The sequence below is a fragment of the Euprymna scolopes genome, chromosome 36, assembly GCF_053919585.1.
Source record: "Euprymna scolopes isolate OS-2025 chromosome 36, ASM5391958v1, whole genome shotgun sequence".
In the NCBI taxonomy this organism is placed as follows: Eukaryota; Metazoa; Mollusca; class Cephalopoda; order Sepiida; family Sepiolidae; genus Euprymna; species Euprymna scolopes.
The window spans coordinates 12778209-12795145 of record NC_136517.1 but is presented as its reverse complement, the minus strand read 5'-3'; the positions used below and the strand labels follow the sequence as shown (position 1 = coordinate 12795145).

General features: G+C 31.5%; 1 protein-coding gene across 6 annotated transcripts in view; it reads left to right on the top strand.

Moving 5' to 3' along the window:
- LOC145260346 (transcription intermediary factor 1-alpha-like) overlaps positions 1–16937 on the top strand; it is a 110724-nt gene that overhangs the window by 33915 nt on the left and 59872 nt on the right. For 3 of the 6 annotated variants that reach the window (XM_080118268.1, XM_080118267.1, XM_080118265.1), the window contains exons 3-5: positions 3389–3460; positions 10500–10759; positions 11689–11911. In XM_080118268.1, coding sequence (XP_079974394.1) covers positions 3389–3460; positions 10500–10759; positions 11689–11911 — 555 coding nt within the window. The remainder of the gene's footprint in view (positions 1–3388; positions 3461–10499; positions 10760–11688; positions 11912–16937) is intronic. The other 3 variants (XM_080118271.1, XM_080118270.1, XM_080118269.1) reach the window with 1 other exon arrangement.

The window sequence follows — 16937 nt, the reverse complement described above, 5'->3', positions numbered from 1 at the left end:
AAACCTGGAAAGTTGTGCTCTGTTTTATGGTCCGATATTTGATGTTTAATAGTCGTTTCGTAGTAAATTCCAACGTAACCATGTTTCACTTTGAACCATGATACCTATTTTGATATTATCACCGCTAGATATGCATGTTTTCCATTATGCATTCTACAGTTGCATTGGTTTGCATCCACAATCTCGACTGCAGAATCTAGTTCAATTGGGTCTATTTCATTCACTTATATATCATTGGGAAAGGTATAAACCTCCAATCCTACCTCCTTGTAATTACAATAATTATAGCTAGTGGAATTCATGGAAATTCCAGTTAGATTCTTTATCTGTTGTATATTGCTACCATACTTTAAAATAAGCTGCGGTCAGTATGGACTGAAGAGGGTGTTCTTCAGAACAGTGATGTAGTCTGTCCTTGTTTACAGTGCTACAACCTGGATGCTCATCAAAAGATTGGAAAGAAAGCTAGACAGCACGCACACCTGCATGCCACAAAGTGTTAAATATATCTTGGCAAGATCATCCCATGAAGTAGCAATTTTATGGTAACCTACCTGTCATATCGACTACTATTAGGGGGCAACATCTACGATTTGCCTATCACTACCAGAGGAGCAAACAAGAGCTGGTGAGAAATGTATTGCTGTGGACTCCACGGCACAGGTGCATGAGCATAGGACGACCTAGATCCACCTACATGCAGCAAGTTGCATATGATACCAATGGTGATCCTGAAGATCTGAGCTGATGAAGACAGAAGTCTGGAAAGAGTTACATTCGTCTTGGCAAGGAGTCCGACTAGATAGATAGTTTTAAAATATTTTTAATCTATGGGCATCAGGTGCAAACACAGAACCTACAATATTATCGTATCACTTTTGTTCAAAATAAAACATACTTATTGAAGTTGTCCAGTTAATGTAGTTTCATAATATATCTGGCTTGGTATTGCCAAGATCTTTTAAACTGTTTTTTTTTTTTTTTTTTTTTTTCTTTTCACCTGGGCTGCATCTAATCTTTTTCTTTTGCTGGGGGTTATCAATATCCTTACTACACCAGGCAACGCCAGGTACCCCCTCTAGTCTATATATAAAATGCATTCTATTAACATTATTGCATTTTAAATGTTCAGGCTTTTATAAATAAATTAGACTACCCATGACCCGTTGGGTCAGTATGTTATATTAGCTATGGAATTAATGTATGAGTATGACACTTGTGACGTAAAGAAAATAGTTTTTTTGACATAACAGAAACATTTCTATGAAAGTATATTAAAATGAAAAAAGAATATAGATAGATTTCTATGAGTCGTTTTGTTTATAATTGTTTATTTTTGGAAAAAAAAAACTTACAGCCATTTAGTTATAAGTGGTTTGCCATACTTATAGGTAAATATGCACTAAACAGATATTATAATACTTGAAGTTAAATTCAAATTTTGATATATCTTTTAATTTAAACACAAAAAAAAACAATTGGGACGCTGAAAACGTATACAGTAAAACAATGTTTTATTGTCACATTGACTATTTATTTGTAACGCAATTAAAAAAACATTTTCGGGGTTATTTATTTATGTTGGTAGTGTAGAAGAAAATGTATAAATGTTTTTATTAAAGGTGTATTAAAAAATGGAAAATAAATTTAAAAAAAAAAAAAAAAAAAAAGACGGTGGGTAAATCACCGTTGTAAAATGCTTTTATGGTTGTAAACGGGTTAAAGTAGATTTATTTGTAAGAAAATTGCGTTAAAATGAACAATGTAAAAAAAAAAAAAAAACACAGAAAGTATTAACAATTGTTTATTTGGATAATTTAAACGCAAAAAAAAATTGGGACGCTGAAAACGTACACAGTAAAATAATACATTTTATTGTCGCGTTGATTATTTAGTATAAATATATATCGTATATATATGAAACAGGTCGATGATTATACATATTATTTGTAATCACGTTTTGCGTTTGCTTCCCATATCTTGGAGTTTTTTATTCAATGAGTTTAAGATATTTGCTTTTCTAAGGACATCCGTTTGTTCGAACGCAACCGGTCCAGCGATTTGTGTTTATTTGTTTACGCTGTTATGGGTTTATGTTTATGTATGCATACGCAACCGGAAGTTATAAACCGGATGTTGGGTTACAACACCCGTTACAAGGTCATTTGAGTTTTATAATTATATAGATTCATTAGAAAACACAAACTAATTATTTTGATTATTATAATGAATTTATAATTCTTATTTCCTTTTAAAATGCTTCAATGTTATTAATAATTTGGTTCAATTATAATATAGACTAGCGGAATATTTTACCTATTTTAATTGGAATATTTTGTTAAAATAGTTTTTTTTTTTTTTTTTTTTTTTTGTGAAATAAAATTCTAATTTAATTTTTAACGTAAGTAAAACTGAATTTTTGTTCATTTTTTTTTTTTTTAATCTGTTATTCTCGGCGATTATTCTGCAACTATCTTATCTGTTTTTGCTTTTCGGTTTTAAATAAAAGTTCCAAGATATTTTTTGGTTGAGTGTAATACAATTTTAAAACCGTAAACAAATAAAAACAAAATATTCATTGAAATTAGATTCTGAACGCTTTTAAAAAGTTAATTTTATTTCAATACAAGAAGTAGAACAAATGAATTTTATCTCGTTAGTGCAAAAGCCAAGAGAAACAAGGAGATATTCAAAAGGTCCCTATAATAGTACTCTTGAATCAATAATCTATATATTAATAGGATAGCGTGTGTATTTATTTATTTTGTGTGCCACGCTTACATCTGAGTGACTGTCGTTTAATTGTTATGGACTTCCATTTCTTGTAATAAATAATTTTACCAAGAATTCTTCATAAGTTTTGGATTCGATTCAAGCTGATGCACCCAAGTCCTATGGATATATTTTTTTTTTTTTTTAAATCGCAACTTATAATATATAAAAATCGATAGAACATTAATTCTATAATATATACGAAATCTGCAAGAATTAAAATATTATTTAAGCATACTTTTTAACTGGGCTACACCAGGCGTCCCTGCTAGCTTAGATAAATACTTTTGTAGTTTTAACAAAAAAGCTACAATATTATCAGAGTGTTTTGATTTATACTGAACATCTACAGAATGCCAGCATCAATATATTACATATGAATGGGTCCCCTGTGAAATTTCAACAAGTCCCACTAGAAAAATTTAAATGTTTAACTGCCAAAAATTATTTCATTTTGACGCTATTTTTAACATAAAATTATTAGTAATGCTAAGCTTTTTTTTTTTTTTTTCATCTGAAATTCCAAACAATATTTTCTAATGTTTTTTGTTTGTTTTTTTTGTTTTTCTTTTTTCTATCCAAATAATCCTAAACTTGTAATCTGTTTTTGAAAAAGGCCTGAACAGAAAACTTCCCCGACTGCCAACAACCCCCAAGCAGAAAAACAACATCAGTGGGCTTCCAAGATGTATGTATGTTTGTGTGTGTTTTGGAAATATCTATAAATTTGTATATATATTTGTATATATTTTTTATATATTTATATATATACAAAAAATTTCTTAGTAAACTTTTGGCTTCACCTGATATCTGCCTTGCATCATACATCTTCCACTTGATATTTTTTATTGTCTTAAGATATAATTACAGAAATTCAATATAAAATAGCATTGCCTGCTGTAAAATAAGTTCTAGATTTAAAACAAATTTCTTCCCACGTGAAAAATAAATTTCCAAGAATTATATGCAATGCAACATTCTGACTTTGTGGTCATTGAATACTTTGACTGTTTACTATGAATGCCCACCATCATGGCATTTATAGGTACTTGATTTCCTTCCATTCAGGTGTTAATTGTCAGTGATTTCGAGGAAGGACACTGCAAAGTCAGAAGTAGTTTTGTTGATTTGGTTATTCTTCCAACCAACAGTAATTGTCACGTCCTACACTGATGATTGCATAAGTATAGTGTCTGTAGGTATGAAAATAATTAATATTTATTTATAAATATTATAGTTGTAAATAAACAAATTAAGCACTATGGGAGTGGCAGTCAATGTTTGCATAAAATGTTAGATATCATTCCTAATGGGGCCTGTTTCAGTTGCTTGATGAATAGAACTACTGATTATCAATTCTATGGTTGTTGGTTCAATCCTAGATTTGAGATGGGTGGTGGTCTTGCGACACCAAAGATCTGTAATACAGCAAAACAGTTTGTGGATCACTATAGTTATATATATATAATGAATATAATTAATTTCTGAATGACTAGACATCCGGTCTATTTCATTTTTTTTTTCTCCCTATCATTTCATTTGTTCTTTTTCCATAACCAATTTTACATTGTGATTAGTATAAAAAAATGGTGTGTGTGTGGGGGGGGGGGGTTCTTAATGATTTAACTTTGAAAAATGTTTTGGTGATTATAAATCATTTGAAAGGTTCAGCTTGAAATTTCTTTTTACTATTGCAGAACCTTTAAACTGTCACAAAATTCTTGCACAAAAACAAGTTTACCATATTTTTCTCTTATTCAAATCTATACTATATTTACATGAAAATAACTGGTTTAAGGGAAAATTAATACTTCTTCGTAAATTTTTCGTACTGACCTCATACAGACATTAATATATTGCCAATGATTGTTATATAGTAAATAATAGGTTAGAACATATATTACAGTAACGAAAAATATATTGTGTGTGTAATAGTGTTAAATGTATTAAACAAAAGGTGAATTAGCTTATCTCTGTTGTGAAACCCTAGGCAAGAAGGTTCCCAAATTCATTGAAACAATGCACCTGAAGACGGTTGGAGGTTAGATTGGTAAAAATGTGCATATAACAATCAAGATGAGAATAGTAGTTTGAATAAAAAAAAAAAATACATCAGACATCTATTATAATACAGGGTGACCCAAAAAACGGGCCCCAACTCTAATTAGGCCCTGTTTCTTAGTGTTTTGTCCGAATGAAATGAAACTTTGGTCATAACTAGTTTATTATATTCAAAACATCACATCACAACACTAGGGTCTTTGGCCTTTTTTCCTCCGTTCTACAGCATATGTTCTAGATGGCCTCCATTTAGCTTTTCTTTTTTTTTTTTCTTTTTTTTTTTTTTTTCTTTTTTTTTTTTTTTTTTTTAATAGGATTTCACAAAATATGTGTAATAACATTTTTGGTTTATTTTCCCACTTCACAAAATACATTCATTTTTTGGCCAAAGTAGAGTAATATAGGGTTGACTGTTGTTGAGCATCATTTATTTTGAATGATTTTGTTTCCCCAATATCTTTCTAGTTAAAATTCTTCCTATAAAGACATTGGGAGGGACCATTTGAAGGTTGCCAACATCCCTAAGTGAAAGTGTTTCTGTAGAATGAATTGAATTCAAACTTGGCATGCCCAGGTTGTCAGTCCATGTCGTTAATCACTTAGCCACCGTCCCCTCCCCCCAGGGTTGACTATTAGAAGTCTTTTTAAATATACTAAGGATTGAATTTAAACTGATTAAACAAAATAAAGATTCCTCCTCCTCCCCAAGACAATTCATTAATCAAAACTTCATTAGTGCAAATTTTCATAAAACCTATTTTATTCAGCTTCTATTGTAAATTTGGACACTTGCTAATAACACATATTGCAATATTTTGGTTTTTATTATGTACAAACTTAAAATTACAAAATTTTAACAAGTAATATTAATCATTTAATTTTGATAACTTTTTTTTTTTTTTTTTTTGTATGGGAAATGTTTCATGGTAACTCTCTCATTTTAAAAAAAGAAAATTTTTTTTACCCCCTCCCTTTCTCTTTTTTCTGCATCGTCTCATTTGGTTTTTGAATCCTACAGTCTCTTCTATAATCTCAATCAAAGAAAGAATTGCTTTCATTGAAGTGTTTTATTTCTGAAGAATTCAGGTGTACCAAATTGTTTACATTATGTGTTGGACGTATGAAAGCTTAAGTTATTGAATTTAAAATTTATTTATTCACTAAATATAACTTAATTTATTTATTAAATATAACTAAACATAATTTATTCATTAATATATAACTAAACATAGTTGAACGCAGTCTTGAAAATTGTGATCAACTTTTTGACTTCTTATAAAGTACATGTAATACTGATCAATTAAGAAACTTCATCTTGATGGTTTATTGCATCAAACTTTTATTTTAATTTAGTCTTATTATTCGAAATATGACATTGTCTTGCTTAGTTCAAATAGAAATTTTGTCAAATTATTTTTATGTGAAAAAAAAACACTAGAATTTGTCCGCAGTTGTAAAACCTTTACATCCAACATTTGAATTTGCATGTTTTCAGCAAAATTCTAAGCATGAGTAGCAAATTTTCTATCACGTTTGTCTTGGCTCGCCTGCTTTTAAATCACTACACTTCTCAATTGAATGCTTTTGGAAAAAAAAATTTTTCTTTCGTTTTTTTTTTTTTTTTTTTCTCTCTCTCTCTCTGCTTATTTTTTTTTTCTTTCGTTTTTCTTTCTTTATTCTTTTGTCATTTTTTTTTCTCTCTGCTTTTTTATTGCCTCCCTCCTCCCCCAACATTTTGAGTTATGCTTACTTTAAAAAAAAAAAAAAAACTCTTTTCACTATACAATGTCCTTGTAACAAGAATTATCCTTAATAATTATTTCTTTTCATAAATTTTAATAAAATTTGTATTTTAGACTTTATTCTACTCTCCATGGCAAATACGCCATGCACATATAATCAAAATTAAAAATATGAAATATTCATAGCTAGTAAAAAAAAAAAAATAGCTAAGTAAAGTGTGTTATCTTTTAGTCATTTGTCTTCTAAGATCTTGCAACAGATGAGTTACGTTAAAAATTGAAGTTAATATCACAATAAACCTCCGACAATAAAATTCCAAAAATGACTTATAAAAGATTCAAACAATGAAACAAATTCCTTTTTACAATGAAAAATGTAAATTGTCCTTAAAACTTTTTATTTGAAAATTGAACAAAAGTAGCAATTAGTACACTGACCAACCTATTTTTCTTTTTCTACATGAATTTGAAATTCATTTTTTTTTATGCAGCACGTAACATTGTATGTAAATCTAGTTGTGTTAAATTATATTTATTCCCATTATGAAAAAATATATATTTACAATTTAGGCATTTTGCTCTAAAAAAAAGTGAGCAACATAGGGTTAGTCTGTCATTCTTTCTCTATTCTACTCGTTATCCGATGTATTTTGACAAGCTTTTATTAAAAAAAAAAAACAAGCAAGTCAATCTCTAAATTAGAGTAGGATTTAAGTAGGGTGAATTTTTTTTTTTTTTTTTTACAAAGGAGTCACTACTTACCAAAGCCACTCGAGGATAAGGGTTAATGAGTGTACAGTAGTCAATGGGACAAAATCATAGTAATCAATAGTAGTGGAAATTTGGTAAATACTCAAGAGGACGGCTCATCAAGAACTTGTTTACGTTGGACTTGAAGACGACCATATTGTAGTCAGCTGGACAGCAGGCAAATGAGACAGTTCCACAGGCGTGTAGTTCTATGGAATATATGTTTAGGTTTAGTTTATTAGTGAATTGTGTTGTCTACAATTTAGGCTAAAATAAAACTAGGAAGTGAAGCATCTTGGAGGATTTCTTATTAAAAATGAAATTCTTGCAGGATTTTGGTTTCAAACTGGTAGTCAGTATTTGATCGTTCCATTTCAAATCTTGAATCAATCAGTTTTCCATTCAGATGTTTTGGTGGTGATTTACTTGTCCTGTTAAGAATTGTGAAGGTGATGAAATAAGAATTGTGAAGGTGATGAAATAAGAATTGTGAAGGTGATGAAATAAGAATTGTGAAGGTGATGAAATAAAAATTCTCTAAATCTTTTAAAGCGCATTGTAAGGATTTTAAAGAAAGTATAAATTTTCCTGTCTTTTTAGTTGTTGTATTGGTACCGGTGTTAGAACCTACAATCTAGCACTTCATGTTTTTTATTTTTTTATTTTTTCCAGTTACCTTACGTTGACATCCACCTGTCTCTGGAGACAATGCAGTTCTGTGCCTCATATTAGTCCATTAGTGAATTGCAGCATTTACTATGATTATGCAAGTCTATGCTGGATTGATAGGCTCTATGGCAGGTGTCATTTATGTAGATGGTGTCTGGTTGCCAGAAGTTACGATCTTCAGTCACTAACTGTTGGGTTGATGCCTCCTGCCCTTGTTTCACTTGAAGACATCTGGGAAACATAGAACAGGATTTTCTGCTGTTTATTCGCATCACATGGCCAAGCAACTGTAGTCATTGTTGGATGAGCAGAGCAAGCATGCTCAAGATGTCTGCCTAATCAAAGACAGTCTTGTTTGAAATGTTGTGCCAGGTGATTCTTAGGATTCTCTTGATGTTGTGCAGGTAAAAGGTGTTGAGTCTGTTCTTTGGATGGGAGTAGAAGGATGTGTGATTCATTGCTGTAGAACAGTGTGCTAAGCATGCAGGCCTGATATACCTGCATTTTAATAGTGATGCTCAGCATCTTATTGTTCCAGACTCTCTTTGTCACGTGAGTCATACCTGTTGATATGTTTATGGAGTTCTGTGTCCAGCAATAGATCACAAGAGATGGTAGAGCCTAAGTGTGTAAAATCCTTGACAATCTCGAGGGTGTAATCGCTGATGGTAATGTTTCAGGTACTGCTTACATCTTGGCCAAGGATATTATTTTTTTTTAAGTTGATGGTTATGTCAAACTGTTTGCATGTATGTGCAAATCGGTTGATGAGCTGTTGTAATGCTTAGTCAGAATGCCGTCAGTGCTGCATCAAAGAGCATCTAAGTATAGTCTTAGTTCAAAGGTGAACAATATTGAAGTGGCTGCCATTACTTCTGATGAAGGGTTATCATATTTTATTGTGTCCTGTACGTCCTCAAGAAAAAATGCTTCAGAAGGTTGGGGGTGGAGGCAATCCTTTGTGGCTGAATGAAAAGTCTCTTTCTCCTGACAAGTTCAAACGTCTTGGTGAGGGCAATGAAGGGTTGTTTCTGTTTGTGACATTTTTCCTGAAAAAGATCATTTCAACAGCTGATCTTTCGACCACACTGGCTCTGGTATACACACTCTACAAGCAACTGCAGCCTGTTGAGGATGACCTGGGTAAAGATCTTCACAACACTAAGGAAAACTATTCCACAACAGATGTTTCAGTCGTTATGTTCACCCTTATTCTTGTACAGAGTAATGATGCTTACGTCACCTTCTTGGTTATTTTTTCTTCTCAGCATTGTTTCAGCAGTTGATGGAACCAGGCTGCCTTCTCTTCCACCTTGATTGGTTGAAATGCCATCTTTTCCTGAAGCTTTGCCACAGATTAGGGAGTCAATGGCCTTGTTTAGTTCCATTTCAGAAAAAGGCACATCTATCTCTTTAACAGGTAGGCTGATAGTACCCTCTGTGGCTGTATCCGTGATGTTTTTTTACCATATAATGTTCCTGGTTGTGCTCAATCTACCTGTCACAGCAGTTGATCTTAGGAGTACAATGTTGTTTATAATTGAGACAAAATCCTTTTTGAAGCCATCTTGTATGCCACGAATGTCATTAGTCAGCAAAGCTAGACACTCGCGAAGTTTAGCGAGTAGTCATTGGCACATCACCAAGGAATTTGTTAAGGCTTCTCCTCGTAGTTAACGAGGTCGTCTTGTTTGGCATTGATTGTTGGCTCTAATTCAGCAATGCCAACTTCGAACCAGTCCCGGTTTTTCTCTCTCTTTCTATCTCGCCAAAGTTGATTGTTGCCGAGTTGTAAGTGGCATCATTCAGTATTACCAGTCGAACAGTTTTTGAGGATGTCCTCGATGGTGTTGATAAAGAACTTGTGTATATTGCCATCCTACTGGTGCTAATGCAAGAGGCGAGGGCCTGCTTGGTCTAATTGATCTATTTAGACTAGAGATGAACTTTACTGCTAATCATGGAGTGGTTGGTGTCATGTATGCATAATTTAAAAAAAAAAGAAAAATTCTCCCAAGTATTAGTGACATAATGTTTTTTCACATTGGAGTTCTCACAAAAGCTTTTAAATAAATCTCTTTTAACCCTTTTCCACCCCTTTATAAAGAAAATTAAAACTACCAAATTCCAAGTCTGGTTATAAAAGCTCAAACATTTGAAAACCAATATCCTCAAAGGAGACTGAACTTTATCTCTTGCACAACAATCGCAGTTTGTTTATATTGAGTGTAAGCATGCAATTAAAATTATTTACTTTAATTTTATTAATACAAGATATTTATCGCTATGGGATAGTTTTTTTTTATGCATTCAATATTCTGACATGCAGTTTCAAAACAGTGTCCCAGATTTTATGAGGCATGAAAAACTTGTCAGATTACAATATGGAATTGTAAGTTTTTTTTACTTATTTATTTGTTTTCACTTTAAAACCTAAAAGTTTGAACCCTGGTTTGTAAGTGATTAAAAATGTTTTTTTTTTTTTTTTTTTTTTTTTTTTTTCAGGTTTTTAACACTGGCTCAACTCCAACAATCTCACATTTTGCAACAGATTCAAAATCAGCAGCCTCAACAGCAGCAGCAACAACAACAGCAGCAGCAGCAACAGGTGCCCGGTACTGCAGCGGCCGGAATACAACGGCCGTTGGGTCAGCAACTGCCTCCCCGGCCTCCTCCCCCACTCTATCCCAGTAATGCTCAGCAGAAGGCATCAGCAACTGACGGTTCAGCTGAGTCAAGAGCTGGATTGAATGGAACTCTTGCAGGTGAGCCATTAAAACTTTTGTTTTTGTTTTAAAATGGATTAAACATCTGACAACTTTTTGACAAGTTCCACATTTCTTTTTTTCAACTCCCTTTGATTTCTCTTTTTTGTTTCAACTTATTTTATTGCTCCTTACTCCTATTTTTTCTCTTTCTTTACATCTTTTTCCCCCTCTTTACACCCTTTTTCCCCCTCTTTACACCCTTTTTTCTCCTTTACACCTTTGTTTTTTTACTTTTTTTTTTCTTTGCTCATTACTTTTCTTTTTTCACACTTTACAACTGCTACGGACTTTCTAATATGTAAATAAACATGGTTGTAAAGAAAAAATGAATAAACCCTAGTACAGTTATTGGTTAAGGCATTGTTACATCTTTTAATTCTCTGAATGTCATTTCCTGCACAATTTCAATTTCAAAAATTCTGATTACAAAAAGGTTTATTGAAATCAAATGCACATGGAGCTAAGTGCAAGAGATTGCAAAATACTTCAACTTTTCATTGTGGAATAAACTTTTTATAAGAACAATTTAAAGGAAAATCGTTCAGTTTTCATGCTGCCTTGGGATTTTTACTTCATGAGAAAATATATAAACATGGCCACCTTGGGAAAATCTGCATATGTTGGAGATCATTCTAACCAGATTTCAAGTCCATAGTTCTAGTGGCATAAATGTCAGCAAACTGGTACAAGTCTCTCATTGGACTTAATTTGCAAAAATGAAAATGTGTGTGTAAAGGGGAGATAATTCTTTTAAGAAATCAATTTGATATTTGGGCAATTTTGACAGAAGTAAAATCACAATTTATTTAAATCTATTTAAACCAAAGTATTTTTAAATCTATATTTTAATCTATATTTTTTTTCAACTATCAATGAAAGCTAATAAATAAATATTAATGGTTTTGTCTGTTACTTTCTTTCAAAAGGCTGGGCTGCTACGCTCAATCGAATGAAAACTCCTGAAAACTTGTCAGACAAGAATCCTCTGATCGCACTTCGTGGACAAGTGCAGCATATGACACGCAGGAGTCCTCAGACAAGCACTGTAGAAATGTCCCCTGGGGCGCATTCAGATATTAGCTCACACAGTTGGCCTGATATGGCTAAGAACGGAACACCTCCACCTCCGCGACCAGCGAGCTCTGACTGGTAAGTGACATTTTTTTTTTTTTTTTTTTTTTCTAATTCCAACAATGTTCATAATGAAATTGGCAAAGTTTAAGTTTAAAGTTAGAAAAAAAAGAAAAAACATTTATTTCAGCACCACTTTAAAAAAATTTTTTTTTTAGTAAAACCAGTAATTTTATGATTATAGAAGAGAATTTCACCACTTAAACATGGCTTACTACTTCTGAGATAGAATGGGGGCTATTTATAATAGGCATCCTATGTTGGAAGTTGTACAGCAAAATGTCTGTTCACATTACATTTATATTTTTAGAGAAGCAGGGAGAAAATTCCAAAGTTAAGCAAAAGAATGATTTTTTTTTTTAATTCTAAATCAAACGTTAATGAGAAAGTTTTTTTTTTTTTAAAGTGGAAATTTTATACTTTTTGCTCTCACTTCATTTGCTATCTTTCTGTTGCACATAATGCTGTGTGTTTAGGAAGCGGGTATCAAATACCATTGTTGGTATGACTTGACCAAGGATTGAACCCTGATCTTCCAGCCCATTAGCAAACATTTGATTTTATACCAAATGGATATCTTGAAACTATTTAGCAAAACTATGGATCTTGCTTGCTAGTCTCTTACATTGACATTGCTAAGGTGAATAATCCCGTAAAGCTATTTATAGGGACTTATAACTTTATTGTATTTTAGATTTCAACATTTTATAAGATGTTTTATCAATGTTATTCTTTTAAAACTGATTTTGTAGTGACATATTTCTGAATTTAATTATCTTTACAAAACTGTAACAAATAAGAAATTAAGAGAACAGACAAAAGGAAAGCTATCATACTTTTAGTTTATGTAACAAAAATAAAGAACATAGGTGGCTGTTATTTTTAATGCCCAAATTCCTCAGATTTTATAATGGCTTATAAATTTGTTCACAAATAAATTACTTTAAACTGAATTTGTGAAGAATCTTAAAAATTTGTACCATTTTATTTGTGAAGATTCAATTTTCTTACATCTTCTATATGCTCCCAGAAATACAATTCAAAGTTTCGGTTTGATTAATAGCGCAATTGCAATAATAATCATATTTGTAATAATACATTTTATGTGTTTATTTGGTTTTAATTTATACACAACTAGATCTATATGTGCGTTAATGAATACAGTAGGTGATTATTTAATTGAAGATGTAGGATTAGAGTATTACCTTGGCTTTTTGTTCAACTATTTACTAATTCCATTGGAGGGTAAGGTATGGACCCACAATTTTTCCCCAATTTGGAAAAATGGTGAATTGTATTCAAGAGATGAACGCTTATGTATTCAAACCATCCACAATATCTTGTCGTGAGTCAAAAAGCCCCTGTTGAGTTTTTATAGATATGACATTAGGAAGGGGTTTTCGAAAAAAACACAATCAACATGAGCAGACGAGAAAGATTTTGTTCAGTTGGAAAAGGCTTTTCTTGTCTGGATAAAAGAATCTTGTGAATTTTAGATGTCCATTATTGAGACATTATTGTGCAATAAAGTTTCTTACATAAGTATTGTTCCAGCATTAATTAACCAAAACTGGATTGATGAAACCTTAATTACAAAGTTTCATACTAGCATGAGCAACATATAATGCAGTTGTTGTGAGTATACCATTATTACTTACCAAGCTGCTTGTAGATAATATTTAGATAGACATGCAGAATCTCTAGATTAATAAAATTGTATGACAACCTCAACTGTGTACGTGCATTTATCTTGCCAGCAAAAGTTTGATAATTTTTTAATATCAATCAAATATGTTTAACTTAAAAATGCAATGGCATAAAAAAGTGTTAAAAATCCTATTTGCAAAATAATAATCACAATAAGGCAGTCATTTAATTTTTCTAATAGTTGAAAAAAAATAGGATGGGTTACTTTCATGATAACGCTTCAAAATTTTGAAAGCAATTTGATAGCATTTAAACTAAATTCTTATCAAATCCTTATTGAAAGATTAGAAAGTTTTACATTCGAAAGATTTTTTTTTAAAAAGATTAAAACCGCATGATTTCTGTTTCTGCTATATCGTTATTTTCATGGCAAGTGCTTCACTGAATCTATGGTTCCCCCTTGCCAAACTTTCACAAAAAAGACTACACTAACTACAATCACTCTAAAGGATTTTTCACACTCTCTATCTGTGCCTAAATGTAAATGCAGATTCCATGAACAAAGCTTCTTTCCCAGAAATGCCCGCCTGTGGAACACTGTTCTGCTTTCCAGTTGAATACAACATGGTAGCCTTCAAATTCAATGTAAACAATTAAATAATCAAATTCTACTCAATTTACACCATTAACAATTACTACACTACCACCTTACTACATTCATTAACCATTATCCTCGAGTGGCCTTCGAGCCTTGATTGTCCAGAGCAACTTTAAATCTGAATATTGTAGCCATCATTACAACCTCCTGTGGAAATTCCAGAGAGAACTTCTTCATATGTAATATATTGATGTTGGCATTCTGTAGATGTTCAGCGTAAATAGAGATGCCCTGATATTATTGTAGCTCTTTTGTTAAAACTGCAAAAGTATTTATCTAAGCTAGCAGGGATGCCCGGTTGTAAAATATGCTTAAATATGATTTTTTTTAATTTATGCTGATTAATTATTATAGTCAATTTTCTATTGATTCTTATATATTATGAAGTTGTGATTTCAACAATAAAAAAAAATATATCCATATGACTTGGATGCATCAGTTGGAACTGAAACCAAAACTTATGAAGAAAAAATAGTACCTTCAGCTATAATCGAAACCAAAAGTTATGAAGAATTCTTGTTAAAATTACTTATTACAAGAAATGAAAGGTCATAACAATTAAACGACAGTTACTCGGAAGAAAAAAGATGTAAGTGTGACACACAAAATAACACGTACTTTATCATATTAATATATAGATAGCATACAAACTATTTTTAATGAAAACAGATTTACAGGCAACGGTAGATAGTTATACTATATAAATAATAAATTATGTATTAAATGATTTTAGTGTAATTTTCATTATTTCTATGGATGATGTAGAATGTGACAAAAAGGGCACAAATTGTGTTCAGCGGGTGTCATTGGAAAAGAGTCAAGGGTAGATAATTCTGTTTTCATATTGAAGGGGAAAAAAATGTCACAAATTTAGAATGCTTCATGTAAAGAAATTTTTGCTCCAACAAATAAGTGATATTGGAAATGAGGTGTATTTTGAGGATAAAGACAAATTTTTCTACAAAAAAGGCATTGAATTGTTAAAGAACTATTAGAACTGCTGTATCATCCCAGAAGTTGATGAAGAAAGTCAAATTTTGCATAAAAATTGTTTTGTTAATTAGGCCCAGTTCTTATTGAGTGATTTGTTATGATTGGTTTTAAATTTAACTTTGAATTTTGTTTTCCAAAAAACAAATCATTGCAACATAAAATGCGGTAAATAAACCCCAGAAAATATTAAGAAAAATGTTAGCTATATTTTATAAAAGAGATCAATGTCCACAACAGGCAAAATTTAGAATGGATTTAAAAAAATAAATGGTCAACTCAAACATAGATACAAGGAAAATTAATTTTAAATATTATGTAATTTCTACAACAATTTTTAATTTATTTTTTTATCTTAATTGTCTTATCCACTTTATAGAAATGTTGCCCTCTTGTTCATTACATTAAATGAGTACTGTCCAATTATCCATGATGGGATCTTAAATTTTATTTTTAAATCTAATTTCTGTAGGTCTTTGTTCAGAGGGCTTTCCTGTTAAGTTTATTTACTGTTCATATCTGTGTAATAGTATGCTGGGGAAGTGTTAGTACTTATGCCCCCTTGACGTACATTAATTTGACAAGCAGCAAAATCCCACCTCTTCACTGTTAAGGTCCCTTAGATGCCAGAAAATCTTCTACTCTAGTAGTTTCTATTCTCGGACTACTAGACTTTGAAATTTCTTCCTTGTTTCTTGCTTCCCTGACTGTATTAACCTGCAGAAGTTTAAATGTAATGTGAACAGACTTTGCTGCTTAACTTTCCACAGTTCACCATTGGACAATCTCATTAGACACAATCCCAAATAGTAGCCCTTTACATTCCAAATGGCAATGTGCCTGGTTCGGGATGAGAAAGAGTTTTTAAAAAAAAAAAAAATGATTGTACATACATTATCACCTTCTACACATTTTTTTTCAAAAGATAGCATTGCCCTATTGTCTAAGATTCAATGAAAAATAAAAGTAATTTTTTTCAATTTCATCTGATGCTTTTGTGTCAAACATGAGTTTAAGTAAAATACATTTTGTTGGCTTTCAGAGTAGGATAAAAAAAAATGTAGAATATATGCATGATGACAAAACAATCTCGACTTACATTCTTGATGGCCTTGTGCCTAGTTTGTTAAAATGTATATATATTTTCTTGCAATAAATAATTCAAAGTGTAATATCTGGATCTGCGATTGCATCATCTAAAGAATAGAAGATGTTGTACGCTCCATCAATTGTTTTTTTAGTTTAGTTTCTTGCATGAAAATGATGTACAGTTAAAAAATTTATCATTCCAAACTGTTCCAACGTTGAAATTTATGAAAAGCATAGATATTATGCTGAACTATTAATTTTAGAAAATCACAGAATTTTACAGGATATTTTGTGGCATCTCTTAAGTTTACTATTTCAAGGTTTAAGTGCTTCCATACTTTATTTTGCAACTGTATTGCTGCAAATGACCCTACAGATGGAACTCCAAACTGACAGTTCATATCTGTAACAATTCCACTTGAAGGACTCTTCATTGCTTTAATTGGATTCAGAATCTATTTTGAAAATCTAGTGGAAGATGATATCTTATGTTCTTAGTGTGCCTAGCATCAGGCGGAATTTCCACTAAAAGATTTTCTTTGCAAGAACACATTTCTGCAGGATTGCTTACTGACAGATTACAACTTATTCATCCTCAGAACCAATGTCAACACATTCCTAATAAGCAAGAACTGTCTCCACAAGTATTCCATCTCATTA